Consider the following 15040-nt stretch of genomic DNA (forward strand, 5'->3'; position numbering starts at 1 on the left):
TAAAGGAAAAAGTAAAATGGTGCTCCCACTATGGAAAATAATATGGCATGTCCTCAAACACTTAAACAGTTAGTGTATGATCTGTCAATTCCACTTCAGGGTATATACTCAAAATATTTGAAAGGAGGAAGTGGAACAGATATTTGTACAACCATACACATAGCAGCATTATTCACAATAGCCAAAAGGTGGAAGCAACCCAAGTATCCATCAATGGATGAACATATAAACAAAGTGTAGTATATACACAACGGGACATGATTCAGCCTTTAAAACTAAGGTAATTCTCACACACGGTACATGTGGATGAACCTTGAAGTCACCATGCTAAGTGAAATAAGTTGGTTACAGAAGGACAAGTATTGTACAATTCTACTCATATAAGGTATCCAGAGATGTCAAATTCAGTGACAAAAAGAATGTGGTTGTCAGGGGCTGAGGGCAGTTAGTTGATGGATACTTGGGGGAAATGAAAAAGTTCTAGAGATGGATGGTGAGAATATTTTTACATTATGAAGGTAGTTAATGCCACAGACCTATACACTTAAAATGTTTACATGGTAAATGTCATGTTATGAATTTTAATCACAATGAAAAAACTGAAGTACTGATACATGTTACAACACAAATGGACATTGAAAACATCCTTAGTTTAAAAAGCCATACGGAAAAGGCCATCCAGATCATACTCATCTTGTGTGCTTTAAATCCATCAAGGTTGCAAAAATAAGTAAAAAACTCAGTAACGGTTCCAGAAAAAGAAAACTGGATCACAATGGAAAAAGATGCTTTCAAACAGTTGGGACAGCTGGTACAAGTTGAAGTGGGCCTGTGGATTAAATTATAATGTCTTCTCATGCTCTATGTCAACAGCAGAGCCTAACAGGAGGAAGAAAGACTTCCTCTTCTTTTCTAGCAAGAGCTTAGCCAATGAGAGACCATCACAACTCAGCCAAAGAAAAGCCATGACTCTTTGTTTACTATGGTCCTCTCAACTTCCTTTCCCCCCCGCTATAAGATTTCCCCTCTCCATTTTGCTTGGGACCTTCACGTGGCTCACCATGGTTGCAGACCCTTGAAGTGGTTGTAATTCTTTGCTGATTGTGAATAAACCCATTTTTGCTGGACAAATAACTGATAGGTCAACAGTGGTCATGTGCAAGCTCTGGAGTGCCACCCTGCTCCAGGGGCAGCAGGCACGAGGGTTTGCCCCCTGCCCATATTAGTGTTCAGAGCAGCCAACTCCGGATGGACTTGGCTCCCAACAGGAAGGTATCATGCCTGTTCCAGGCAGAAGGTAGATGTCTGGGCAGTAACTGTTCAAGGGGAAGTGGGACAGGGTACCTGAGGTCTCCTAGGGCTGCCATTCCCTGGGGAAGAGCCAACTCTCCATCTGTTGTGGGTCTGAGGTCACAGGTCCTTAGCTGTGAGCAGTGTTGTCACTTCAGTCTGATCTCTGCACAAACTTTGCCCATTTGATTTTTTAAGAGTTCCATGCTGGTAGCTCCTCCCCAACTGTCTGTAGGCTAATTGGGCAGTAAAGGCACAAGTGAATCCAAAAGGTCCTGTGCCATCCGCCTCTAAAGCGCAGTCGCAGGTACTTGTCAACAGAGCTGAAGACTGGCAGAAGGCCCCCAAAGGGAGGAGGAGATCCTTGTCAGCATTTCTGTCCCCCCTTGCTCCCCAGGCACACCCAGCAAGGCAGCATTCACAGTCCTGTTGAGTGACTCTGGAAGGGCGTGAAGTGTAACGGTCATGCTTAGTAAGCCCTGGAACCTCCTCTTGTTCCCGTGCGCCTTTCCCTGGGCGACCTGAGCAAGGCGGCAAATCTCTGCTGCAACCCAGCAATCACATTACAATTTGGCAGCTCTCCAAACTCTGCTTAAATTTTAAAAGCTAGCACAGCTGGGTTTAGTTTTACCTCTCTGCATGTGGGAGACAAGAAAAGTATTTATCTTTTGAAACTCAGATTTTTTAAAAAAAAATTTATTTATTTATTTATTTTTTGGCTGCATTGGGTCTTCGTTGCTGCATGTGGGCTTTCTCTAGTTGCGGTGAGTAGGGGCTACTCTTCGTTGCGACATACAGGTTTCTCATTGCAGTGGACTCTCTTGTTGCAGAGCACAGGCTCTAGGCATGAGGGCTTCAGTAGTTGTGTGTCACAGACTCTAGAGCGCAGGCTCAGTAGTTGAGGCGCATGGGCTTAGTTGCTCTGTGGCATGTGGATCTTCCCAGACCAGGGCTCGAACCCATGTCCCCGGCATTGGCAGGCGGATTCTTAACCACGGCGCCACCAGGGAAGCCCCAAAACCTCAGATGTTAATTTAAATTGTATTACCAGGGTTTTGAGTTGGCAAGTAAGATGACCAGCAGAACGACAGTGGGTCGGGAGGGTGAGGGTTTTGTTCATGGGATGTATCCATCACCTTAAAGTCCAGACATCTCACAGGACTCCTTTGCAAGACATGACCTAAACAAGACATTATTATCAGACTGAAGAGAATCGGACTCCCTGCAGCTACAGGGAGAAGACAGAATCTTTTCTCCTCTTGCTGAGATTTCTTTCAGCTGCAAGGCCAAGTGCTGGAACGCTTCAGTCTACCTAAAGTAAAAGCTCCCAAATTTATAATACAGAAGGGAAAAGGCAGGCTAGAATTACCAAGAAATGAAATATATTGTAGACATATTAATGACTTGCATTTGTATCTGCTAATATCTCTGGCCCCTCCCCCCGCCCCACAGTTGAGGTTTGGGGAATTTAAGGGATGTGGGTGGGGGTAGATGAAGCTGAACACTCCCTGGGCCTCAGTCTTCCATCTGTAGCTTGAAGGGGGAGGGAGTGGCCAGGCTGCTCTCCTGGGTGCTGCTACTCCCCCACTCATGTACACACACACACACACACACACACACACACACCCCAGTCTGAGCTAGCTCAGGACTCTGAGACCTTCTCCCTCCTCTCTGAGCCCCCACCGCTGCCCTGCCACACAGTGACGGTTTAGAAGGTGGACAAGGGGAGGGGAAGAAGAAACCAGATGTTGTTGTTTAAGCCCTAGTTTTGGAAGGTAGGGGGGAAAAATGCTAAGAAATTCTTCTGAAATTCAAAGCCCAGGGACTCAGACTCACTATAAACAACTGAGATTTAATTATTAGATTACAGAATGCTTTCCCTACCCAATGGCTTACCACCACATCAACAGGCTCCAGTATACGAACAATGGATTACAACGGGGAGAGTGCCAGGACTCAGACTCTATGTAAGAAAAGTTTCTAGAGAAACCTAAAGACAACAAGAGGCAAAAATAAGGACACCAGAGGACACTGAAGCCTCCAACACTTACGGCTACAGCAAACATTAAACACAGCCCAACTCCTAGTAGAGTAAATGAAACCTCACACTGAAGACCCATTTACCTCAGTTCCTATTACCCAACACAACATGTCCAGCTTTCAACAAAAAAATTACAAGGCACGCCAAAGGCAAGAGCACACTGTGGAGAGACCAAGCCAGCATCAGAACCAGACTAAGATAGGGTACAGATACTGGCATTTTCAGACAGAGAATTTAAAGTAAGTATGATTAATACATTAAGAGCACTAGTGGAAAAATGAGACAATGTGCAAGAACAGACAGGTAATGTTAGCAGAGATGGAGCCTCTGGAAAATATCAAAAAGAAATGCTAGGAAAAAAATGCAGTGACAGAAATGAAGAAATCTTTCAATGAGCTCATCAGTACACTCAACTTGGCCACGGAAAGAATCAATGTCAATAGGTCAATAGAAATCTCCAGGCTGAGATGCAAAAAGAAATAAAGAAGGAAAAAACCCAGAACATCCAAGAACTGTGGGCCAAAATTAAAGACGAAATACATATGTACTGAAACACAAAGACAAAATCTTGAAAACAGCAAGAGAAGTATGACCTGTCAGATACAAAGAAACCCCAATAAGACTAACATCTGACTTCTCATCACAAACAATGGAGGCCATAAGAGGGATGACAGATTCAAAGAACAAATCGTTTTTATGAGGAAATTTCTCGCTTTGTACCTGTGCAGCACTAGAACATACCTAATCCTTGTGTCGTTAAAAGTTCAGTCTCCATCACTCTGGTCTAGAGCTGATATGGCACCCCATGGGAAATCATAGTATTGTGGTTATTGGTACCACCTTTCCCCCTTACAGCTGTGACTTTGAGTTTTTTCTTATTTTCTGGCACCTAGGGATGACTCTTTGGTTCTTTAGAACTTGGCTCTGTGTGTATGTACTGCTTAGCATTTATAGGAATATTTAATTGAAAAAGAATAAAAAGGAGATTTTTTTTTTTTGCGGTACACGGGCCTCTCACTGCTGTGACCTCTCCCGTTGCAGAGCACAGGCTCCGGATGCGCAGGCTCAGCGGCCACGGCTCACGGGCCCAGCCGCTCTGCGGCACGTGGGATCTTCCTGGACCGGGGCACAAACCCGTGTCCCCTGCATCGGCAGGCGGACTCTCAACCACTGCACCACCAGGGAAGCCCTAAAAAGGAGATTTTTATATATATAAAAAAAGAAATACATATGTACTTGGAATACCAGGAGAAGAAAGGGAAAACTGAGCAGAACAAATATTTGAAGTAATAATGACTGAGAACTTTCCAAAATGAATGACAAGTACCAACTCTTATATACAAGAAACTCAGAGAATACCAAGCAGGATAAAACACAAACAAACTACTCCTAGGCATATATTCAACCTTTAAAAAAAAAAAAAAAAGACAAAGAGAAAATCTTGAAAGAAGCCAGAGAAATACAATACACCTATAGAGGAACAAGGATAAGAATCACAATGGACCTCACATCAGAAAACCTGCAAGCAAGCAAGAAGTGGAATGAAATATTCAAAGTGCTGAAAGAAAAACCCTCACCAGCTTAGAATTCTACATACAGTGAAATTATCCTTCAAAGGTAATGGAGAAATACTTTCTCAAACAAAAACCAATGGAATTAATTGCTAGCAGACCCGTCCTTAAAAATGTTAAAAGAAGTTCTTCAGGCAGAAGAAAATTTATTTATTCAGAAACTTAGATCTATATTAAGACATGAAGGGCTTCGCTGGTGGTGCAGTGGTTGAGAGTCCGCCTGCTGATGCAGGGGACACGGGTTTGTGCCCTGGTCCGGGAAGATCCCACATGCCGCGGAGCGGCTGGGCCCGTGAGCCATGGCCACTGAGCCTGCCCATCTGGAGCCTGTGCTCCGCAACGGGAGAGGCCACAGCAGTGAGAGGCCCGTGTACCGCAAAAAAAAAAAAAAAGACATGAAGAGCGTCAGTGAGGAAATTTTAGGAAGGTAAAATAAACATATTTTCTTATTCTTAAATCTCAAAGATAATTGTTTATTTAAAGCTATAATAATGACAACATATTGGGTGATTGGGTGATAGCATATGCACAAGTAAAGCAAATGACAGCAATGCCACAAAGGATGGGAATACTTCTGATATAAGGTACCTGCATTACATGTGAGGCAGTGTCATTTTACTTAAAGGTGCACTTAGTTTAAAATACATATTGCAAGCTCTAAGGCAACCAATAAAATGTTTTTAAAAGACATATAATTAATGTACCACAAGAGATACAATGGAATCATAAAATGCTCAATTATGTATTTGTTTATAATTAATAGCAAAATATCCTGCCACAGGACAGCCACTGTGAAAAGAGTCTACACTTCAAATGTGAGGTTTGGAGGTACTCTTACCTTCAGGTGCCTTCTGACCCCCACACCCCACCGCATGCAGCATCCGATGGTCCTCGTGCTTTGGGATGTCATAGCCTACTTTTGATGAAAATTGTGGAGGGAGAAGGCAGAAAAAGATGGAAGAAAGGAAACAAAAACACAAAGAATAGAAAACAGTAACAAACATTATGTTAAAAGTAAAGAGATGGAGAAAGATATGTCATGCTAACACTAATCAAAAGTAAGCTGACGTAACTTTTATTAATTTCAGACAGAGCAGACTTCAGAACAGGGAGGATACTACGGGATAAGAAGGGGCATTAAAGTATGAAAAAAGGGCCAATTCTCCAAGAACACATAACAATCTAAATCTCTATGCACCTAACAAAACAGCGTCAGTATGGGAAACTTAAATTTAAAATATTATGTAATGTTTTACTTTACCCCAGGAATACAACATTCCTAGAAATTCTAATTGTAAGCAAGAGTGGGTGGCATGGGTAAGAGACATATGACCAAAAAGTAAGAGTGGCTCATGAAAGGATGAAGTAGTCCACAAAACTGTAGTATCATTAGGATGACTCTAAAGTGTGAAACTGCTGATGTCTGATCAGGATTGAACTGTTACCAAACGCTTTTCCACATTTATCACATTTAAAGTGTTTCTCTCCAGTATGACGTCTCTGATGTTGAATAAGATGAGTGCTCTGGCTAAAAGCTTTACCACATTCACAACATTCATAAGGTTTCTCTCCAGTATGAATTCGATGATGTTTAATAAGGGATGAGTTTTCAGGGAAGCCCTTCCCACATTCACTGCATGTATAGGGTTTTTCTCCAGTGTGAATCCTTTGGTGTTGTGTAAAGGTTGAGTGGGCACTGAATGCTTTTCCACATTCATTACAGTTATAAGGCTTTTCCCCAGTATGAGTCCTCTGGTGTTGGGTAAGGTGTGTACTTCGTCTAAATGCCTTCCCACAATCATTACACTTATAGGGTTTCACTCCAGTGTGAATTCTCTGATGTTGTGTAAGAGTTATCAGTGAAGGACTTCCAACAGTTAATACATTCATAGGGTTTCTCTCCACTGTGAATTCTTTGATGTTGAATAAAGGATGAGTAGTCACTGAAGGCTTTCCCACATTCATTACATTTATAAGGTTTCTCCCCAGTATGAATTCTCAGATGTTGAACAAGTGATGAATTTACAGTGAATGCTTTTCCACAAACTTTACATTTATAGGGTTTTTCTCCAGTATGAGTTCTCTGATGTTCAGTAAGAGATGAACTTTGGATAAATGCTTTTCCACAGTCATCACACTTATAAGGTTTCTCACCAGTATGAATTCTCTCATGACGAAAAAAGTTTGAACGGTCACTGAAATTTTTCCACAGTCACTACAATTATAAGTTTTCTTTTTAGAAGCTCTTTGACTTTTAATTGGAGATAAGTTCCATTTGACACTTTCCCCAAATGGATCAAATATATGTCGTTTCTTTTCTGAATGAGTAACATTCCATGGGATAAGTTTAGATCTTAGATCAAAACCTCTCTCAAACTCATTAAAAGTATGCCCATTTTCCTCACAAGATATTTCTTCATGGCCAACTATTATTTGCTGAAAACCAGTGCTTTGGGCAACAGATTTTTTTGAAATTTTGTCTATAGAGTACTCCTTTTGCTTTTCTACCTTGGCCTCATATTCACAGGTTTCTTCAAATAAATACTCTTTGAACACATCCCCTCTGAGCCTTTCCATGATGACAGTGATGGAACTGCTCACTCAAAAGTATATTCTAATGGTCTTCTCTTTGGTATCTGCTCTGCTCTTCAAATCTGAGGGGAATAAAACATTTATAAAAACATATTTTCTGTGTTGGGATTACAGGAACTGAACTCAGGAGGAAATAAATAACCTTACTAAAAATTAGAATGCATATTTACAGTCTCGTAATCTGGGAAAATAATAAGTCAATGGAGTAGAGTTAAGTAGAGGCAGAAGTGGTAGGAAAGAAGTTGGCCCAATAGGCAATGTCACAAAGAGTCTGAAAGCTGAAAAAAATGTTTTAAAGATGTAAAAGTTTAACCTTCTCATTTAAAGATAAACAAGTTTAGAACTAGAGAGGTTATGTGATTATAACCTAAAGATACAGAAGTTATTAATGAGATGGTCAGAAATAGAACTTAGGCTTTGTCCACTATACTACCACAGTAATCTGGAGACTAAACAGAGCTTAAATGAGAGAATGGACAGGTACCTAGTGAAAAGACAAATAATGAAGGGGATGTATAGCAGTATTAGAAAATGTGTGACAGGGATTTCCCTGGTGGTTCAGCAGTTAAGACTCCACACTCCCAATGCAGGGCGCCTGGGTTCAATCTCTTGTTGGGGAACTAGATACCGCATGCCTCAACTAAGAGCCCGCATGCCACAACTAAAAAAAAAAAAAAATCCCACATGCTGCAATGAAGAGCCCATCTGCCGCAACTAAGACCCACCACAGCCAAATAAATACATATTAAAAAAAAGAAAAAAAGGGGTTTCCCTGGTGGCGCAGTGGTTAAGAATCTGCGTGCCAACACAGGGGACACAGGTTCAGGCCCTGGTCCAGGAAGATCCCACATGCCACGGAACAGCTAGGCCCATGCACCACAATTGCTGAGCCTGCGTTCTGGAGCCCGCGAGCCACAACCACTGAGTCCGCATGCCACAACTACTGACTCCCACGCCCCTAGAGCCCATGCTGTGCAACAAGAGAAGCTGCTGCAATGAGAAGCCCATGCACCGCAACGAAGAGTGGCCCCCACTCGCCGCAACTAGAGAAAACCCGCAAGCCCACAGGCAGCAACAAAGACCCAACGCAGCCAAGAATAAATAAATAAAATAAATTTAAAAAGAAAAAAAGAAAATGTGTGACAAGAAGAAATGGCAGAGCTACAGCACATGGAGAGAAGCCACTGAAGAATGTAAAAACAGCACCTGATAAAGCAATGTACAAAGGAATAACAGCATTTATCCGTACACGAATTCATACCGGTGAGAAACCTTATATGTGTGATGACTGTGGAAAAGCATTTATCCAGAGTTCATCTCTTACTGAACATCAGAGAACTCATACTGGAGAAAAACCCTATAAATGTAAAGTTTGTGGAAAAGCATTCACTGCAAATTCATTTCTTGTTCAACATCTGAGAATTCATACTGGGGAGAAACCTTATAAATGTAAGGTTTCTCACTGTGGTAAAAAAAAACAACATATTCCATGTCAAAAAAAAAAGAAAAAAAGAGAGAAGGTCCAACTCTGAACAGAATAGCAGAATTTAAGGCATTAAGGAGAGCTCCTTGGACAACATTTTAGAGATTCCACTCCTCCTAAACATTCACCCCTAAAGTGCACAGATTATCCCTCATCTGAATAAGTGCCTCTGGAGACCTCAGCATCTCACAGGATCTCCACAATTCTTTCCTGGGCTGAGACACATTTTAGAAACTGAGAATTCTGCTCATGGGGAAAGAAAATATGCAACAAAATCAAAACTGTCATCACGTAAATATTTTGAAAATTTTAAAGCACTAGCGCTATCAGTTTTTAAAAGGATATAATCTGAGTCTCCCAAAAGTCTGTGTCGAAGGACAAAGACTTACTGTCCTCCAGTCAACACAAAAAACAAGACACAAAACTAGAGAAGACACACACAGAGCCTTAGAGGGAGGTGTTATCAGACTGGTTGAAAACAGAAGGGCAGTATGATAAGGTGATCTAAGATCACAGTCAACGTTTGGGTAGAATCACTAACTAGAGGCAACAGCATTTTCACCAATCATAAACATAAGAGATGTTCTGGTACAAAGAGAGGTAAGGCACTAGAGAACTGTTCCTTTTTCTTTTTCACAAATACAAATTTCTGAGAATCCCAAATGAATGGTCACTTAAACTGTGGAAGCCAATACTTTGCTTTCTTAATTAAATCAAGGTTTGCATACTCAAATAATTTTCAGCAAGTGTTAAGAACAGAAAATCTTGGAAAGGTGTAGATTATAGTGTATGGATAAATGCAAGAGTCCTCCACAAGTCCTCCCAAAAAACAATTGTTTCAAGTCAAATTTCGGGTCTTCAAGCAAACATTTTAGCAAAGGCTCACCGTCTAGGGGTCGCAGGCTGCAGTCCGGAGATTAAAATTTTGGCCCACTGCACCCAATGTGCTGTCACAGCAAGGAAACTCTGGCTCGGTTTAGTTTCCCTTTAAGCAGTTCTCTTCTTGACATTTCTTTCTCCTTCCACCTCCGCTCTTCCTCGGCACAGGGAATGCCCTGGGCCTCCGCGGCCTCTAGGGAACCCGGGGTCCCGCTCCCCGCCAGGCCCAGCGCCGAGCGCCCGCTGCTCCCGGCCGGAGACGAGGTGGGGCAGCAGGGCCCCAGTCCGCACGGACCTCACGTGAAACCAAGCGGCTCCGCCGGCGGGTCCGAAAGCGCCTGACGACGACGAACTGCGACTCCCAGAAGGCCTCGGGCTGCGCCGCTTCCGCTTTCGTTCTCTAGGACTTACTTTTTCCCAGAAGTCCCCGAGAAATCTCTGCCTCTGGGTATCCCTCCCCCGGCGCGGAGCGGAGTGGGCGAGCGGGAGGTGTCTCAGCTAATCAGAGCCGCACGCTGGAATTCCATGGTAACCACCGACGCTTGCTCCTTTCTGCGGTGCTCTTGATGGAGGCTGAAGCTTGCTTCCGAGGTTAGGGGCGCTGGCCGGCGCTTAGATTCTGGGGACTGGTGTGCGCAGGACAGAGGGCTCCCCGCGCCCGACCGTACAGGCCCTGGGAAGGAAAGACAGTGTAAAATGTTACAGACATTAGAGGACGCTGTGGTTCTTTGGATACTGTTTCTAACAAATTGTAAAAAGATATTTTTGAGATTCGGGGGAAAATGGAACGAGGAACTAGGTATTAGAAAACATTAAGGAATTATTCTGAGTGAACGTCACATTTGGCATTTCTCAGCAGACACTTCAAAACCATCCAGATGTCAGCTATGTTTGTTTTTAATCTGCCAAGAGCTCAGGCAGCCTGGAATGCAGGGTGAAAACGTGCAGCGGAGCAGACCCACCAAGTACTGCAGCCCCTGAGAACAATCAAGTCTCCGTCTCAGAGCCACTGCAGCAGTGACAATGGGGAGACCTATCCTGCTGTTTATCTTCTCATTTCCTCTCTCTGGCCAAGCCTGCAAAGAGCATGACAGAACCCTACTGTAACTGCAAATGTTTGTTTTCTGGTTTCAAATGCGACAGCATGTCCATTATGCAAAAGTTGGAAAATGCACTAAAGTATATATAGAAAAAAATACCAGGAGGAAATACTATTTTGGGCTGCAGGGATCATAGGCTTTAAAAAATTTTTTTTATCTTACATGTTTTTCCATATTTCCCAAAATTTCTACCATGAATTAGAATTACTGCTTTATCATAAAAAGTTTTAAAAATACATATTTTGCGATTTATAGGAAGGTTACATGGCAAGCATTACATACTCTCACATAAAATTAGGCATAGGGCATAGAAGCAGATGATACCTCAGAGTTGATCACAAATAGCTTCGTAAATAGCAAAACTGGCATAAGGTACAGAATATGGAGAAAGTATGCCATCAGTGACACTATCACGATGAAAAAAATGGGAGAGTGCAGTGCAGAGTCAATGCTGTGGCACTTTGCTGATGAGACATAGGGCCTAGGACAATGCCCCAAAATGTGGTGGTGCTCTAGAAATATTTGTTAAATAAAAGGGTCAAAATATAATTCCAAATAATTAATTTCCTTTTTAAAAATAAATTTATTATTTTAAAAAATTATTTATTTTTGGCTGTGTTGGGTCTTCATTGCTGCACACAGGCTTTCTCTAGTTGTGGTGAGTGGGGGCTACTCTTTGAGGTGCACAGGCTTCTCATTGAAGTGGCTTCTCTTGTTGCGGAGCACGGGCTTCAGTAGTTGTGGCACGTGGGCTCAGTAGTTGTGGCTCGCGGGCTCTAGAGTGCAGGCTCAGTAGTTGTGGTGCACCGGCTTATTTGCTCCGTGGCATGTGGGATCTTCCCAGACCAGGGCTCAAACCCATGTCCCCTGCATTAACAGGCGGATTCTTAACCACTGTGCCACCAGGGAAGTCCATAAATAATTAATTTCTTAATGATTAACATTTACTATATGTAATATGGATACAATATTCATCAATTTGTATATATATACATATACGTATATATATATATATTCCAAAACTGAAGGCAAAACAATGAAAAGAAATCAAAAAAATAATAGGAGGGGAAGCGTCACTCCATCATTTTCAGTCCTTGTCAAATCAAGAAGACAAAAAATTGGATATCAAAGAGCTTAGAAACAACAGAAATTTATTTCTCCTAATCCTGGAGGCTGGGAATTCCAAGATCAAGTTACCACAGCTAAGGTGACCTCAGGCTCATGGGTCCACCTGCCACTCAACGTCGCCACTCCAACATCCGTGACAAGGACTGAGTTCCAATACTCTCCCCAGACCTGCTCCTCCGAGCTTTCTCATCTCCATGGAGGGCAGCTCCATCCTTTTAGTTGTTCAGGCCAGAACCTTGGAGTCATCTTCTCTTTCCCTCCACCCCACATCCAGTTTATCAGGAAATCCTACCTGGTGAGCTCCAATACACATACAGAATTGATCACTTATTTGCATCTCACCAGTTACTCAGGGCCCACCATCCCTTCTCACCTGGGTTGTTGCAGAAGCTTTACTCTGGCACCCCAGTCTATTCTCAACGCACTAGCCAGAGGGATCTGCTAACACCCAAGTCAACCTGTTCCCCTTCTGCTCCCACAGCACTCAGAATAAAAGCCAATGTGGTGCTCGTGAGGGCCCTCAAGACGTGCAGAGGCCCCACCATGCCCCACCTCCTCTGACGTCCTCCTAACCTTCTCCCTCAGCTGCTCCACGTGAGCCCCTTGGGCCCTGGCTGATCCCTGGATGTGTTGGATCTTCAGGGCTCATGTCGCTGTTTCCTCTGCCTGGGAGACCTTTTCCACAGATAGCCATACGGCTCATTTCTCACTTTCAGATCTTTGCACAAATGTCACCTTCTGAGTGGAGGCTCTAGAGTCTAGGCTGTGCCCAGCACATGGTAGGTGCTCAATAACATTGGTTGAAGGAATGAATCTGTGAGTTGGACCAAGGAGATCTCTATCCTCAGAGGGACCTAGTTCAGGAGCTCCTCTTTACTCACTATCACTTACTGATAATACTGGGCACTGCCTATTAACAAAAAATAATAACAAAACAAAACTCTTTGCCAACTCAGTAAGTGAAAATGGCACCTTGTTTTAATTTGTATTTCTTTAATTAAGAGTGGGTTGAGCATATTTTCTTGTGTTGTTGGCTGTTTATTCATTTAGAAAACATACAAAATGCTGGTGATTATTTTCCATGTCCTCTATCAAGATTTGATCATGTCATTTGCCGTTTCTTTCTGATATAAACTCTCAAAATATAAAGGGTATTAAATCGTTCTTTCTGAAACTTGTGTTGCAAATAATTTTCCAATTTATATTTTGGCTTTTAATTTTGTTCATGATGTTTTAAAAGAATAATTTTAATTGTTAAGAAGGCACACCTGGGACTTCCCTGGTGGCACAGTGGTTAAGAATCCACCTGCCAATGCAGGGAACAAGGGTTCGAGCCCTGGTCCGGGAAGATCCCACATGCCATGGAGCGACTAAGCCGGTGTGCCACAACTGCTGAGCCTGTGCTCTGGAGCCCACGAGCCACAGCTACTGGGCCCGTGTGCCACAACTGCTGAGGCCCACGCACCTAGAGCTAGTGTTCCACAGCGGAGAGAAGCCACCGCAATGAGAAGCCCGCGCACCACAACGAAGAGCAGCCCCGGCTCACTGCAACTAGTAAAAGCCTGCACACAGCAACGAAGACCCAATGCAGCTAAAAATAAAAAAAAAAAAGAATGCATGCCAAAATAACTTTATCTTTATGGTTTCTGACTTTTACTTTTTCACCATAAGGGTTTTTTCTCCTCCAAGGACATAGAAATATTCACCAATACTGTCCTCAAATACTGTCACAGTTTCATTTTTTATATTTAAATTTTACTCCAATTGGGAGTACATTTTGGTGAATGTCCTATTTGAGGCAAGTTTCTAAGTTAATTCTTTCCTCAAAAGGCTAAGTATGGTAGATTGCAAACAACACGTGACCACAAATTGCTCGAGACCCTCTCACGTGCCTTTTTGCCTCCTCTCTCATGAAGAGATGGGGTCCATCTTTTCACTCCTGGATCTGGGATTGGCCACGTGACTTGCTTTAGGCAATGGTACAAATGTGATGCACAGAAGTGTTTGTGCAATGGGACTTGATCTCCCTGGCTGCTTGATCTCTCTTTGGAGAGTAGCTGTCGCTTGAAGGCGCCTGAGACAAACTGCTGCATGCTTGTTGAACATGCATTAACCTGCTGCATGCTTGAGGAATGTGTCAATTACTAAGAGGGTCGGGGGAGCTCAGGTGAAGCCAGCAAAGTCACTGTCCTATTTGAGCAAAGCCCAAATTGTCCACCCACAGAATCACGAGCAAATAACTGATTGCATTAAGCCACTAAGATTCGGGGTGGTTCGTTAAGGAGGAAAAGCTGAACTAGCAAGCACTCATCCCAACACTGTTTCTAAAGTCGTCTGCCCTTTCTTCCATGGATTTGAAGTGCCCCCAGTACATCAAATATGCTTTTATAGAATCAGGGGTCTGTTCTTGGATTTCTGTTTTGGTCCCAGCCCAGGAAGCTTTGTCACCCTCTGACCACATCCTGGTTCCAGGTGCCTTCAGTTGGGAGGTTTTGCTCTTCACGCCTGGGCCTCAGGAAATCAAGGATTCGATGGCCATAGAGTACAAACAACACCACTCCTCATCTAAAATTTAGATTCTGAAAGGGAGTTCTTTACCTAGCATCCCTGGAGTACCCCTACAGATGTTTTCACAAACTTGGGCACGTGCATTTTCCTGAGAAGAAAGCTTTTCCCACGTTTAAGCAGATTCTCAAAGGGCTGCTTGCCTCCCCCCACCCCAATGTTGAGCTGAGGTCGAAGGGAACTGATTGGCTGCGGGTCGGCCTCTCTTTGGGGGTGCTGGGTGGCAGCAGAGGGAAGAGCAAAGCCGGTCTCTGAATCACGCCAAAGCCGGGTGGACCCGTGCGCTCCGTCTGTGCTACAGCTCTTAGTTGTGTTTGCCTGCTGCTTTGGTTTATTGGTTCTCGCTCTCTTCTTCCTCCTGCTATGAGCTTCAACAGGGATGGCTTTGGAC

General features: G+C 43.2%; 1 protein-coding gene across 1 annotated transcript in view; it reads right to left on the reverse strand.

The window, feature by feature from the left end:
* LOC137212545 (zinc finger protein 135-like) overlaps positions 1-7114 on the reverse strand; it is a gene marked incomplete at its 5' end in the record, with an annotated part of 38150 nt that extends 31036 nt beyond the window's left edge. The window contains 2 exon segments of the mRNA XM_067716043.1: positions 5741-6748; positions 6750-7114. Of these exon segments, the coding sequence (XP_067572144.1) occupies positions 6292-6748; positions 6750-7114 (822 nt within the window).
* Between the last annotated feature and the right edge of the window lie 7926 nt (positions 7115-15040).

Source organism: Pseudorca crassidens, chromosome 19, assembly GCF_039906515.1.
Source record: "Pseudorca crassidens isolate mPseCra1 chromosome 19, mPseCra1.hap1, whole genome shotgun sequence".
Taxonomy (NCBI): Eukaryota; Metazoa; Chordata; class Mammalia; order Artiodactyla; family Delphinidae; genus Pseudorca; species Pseudorca crassidens.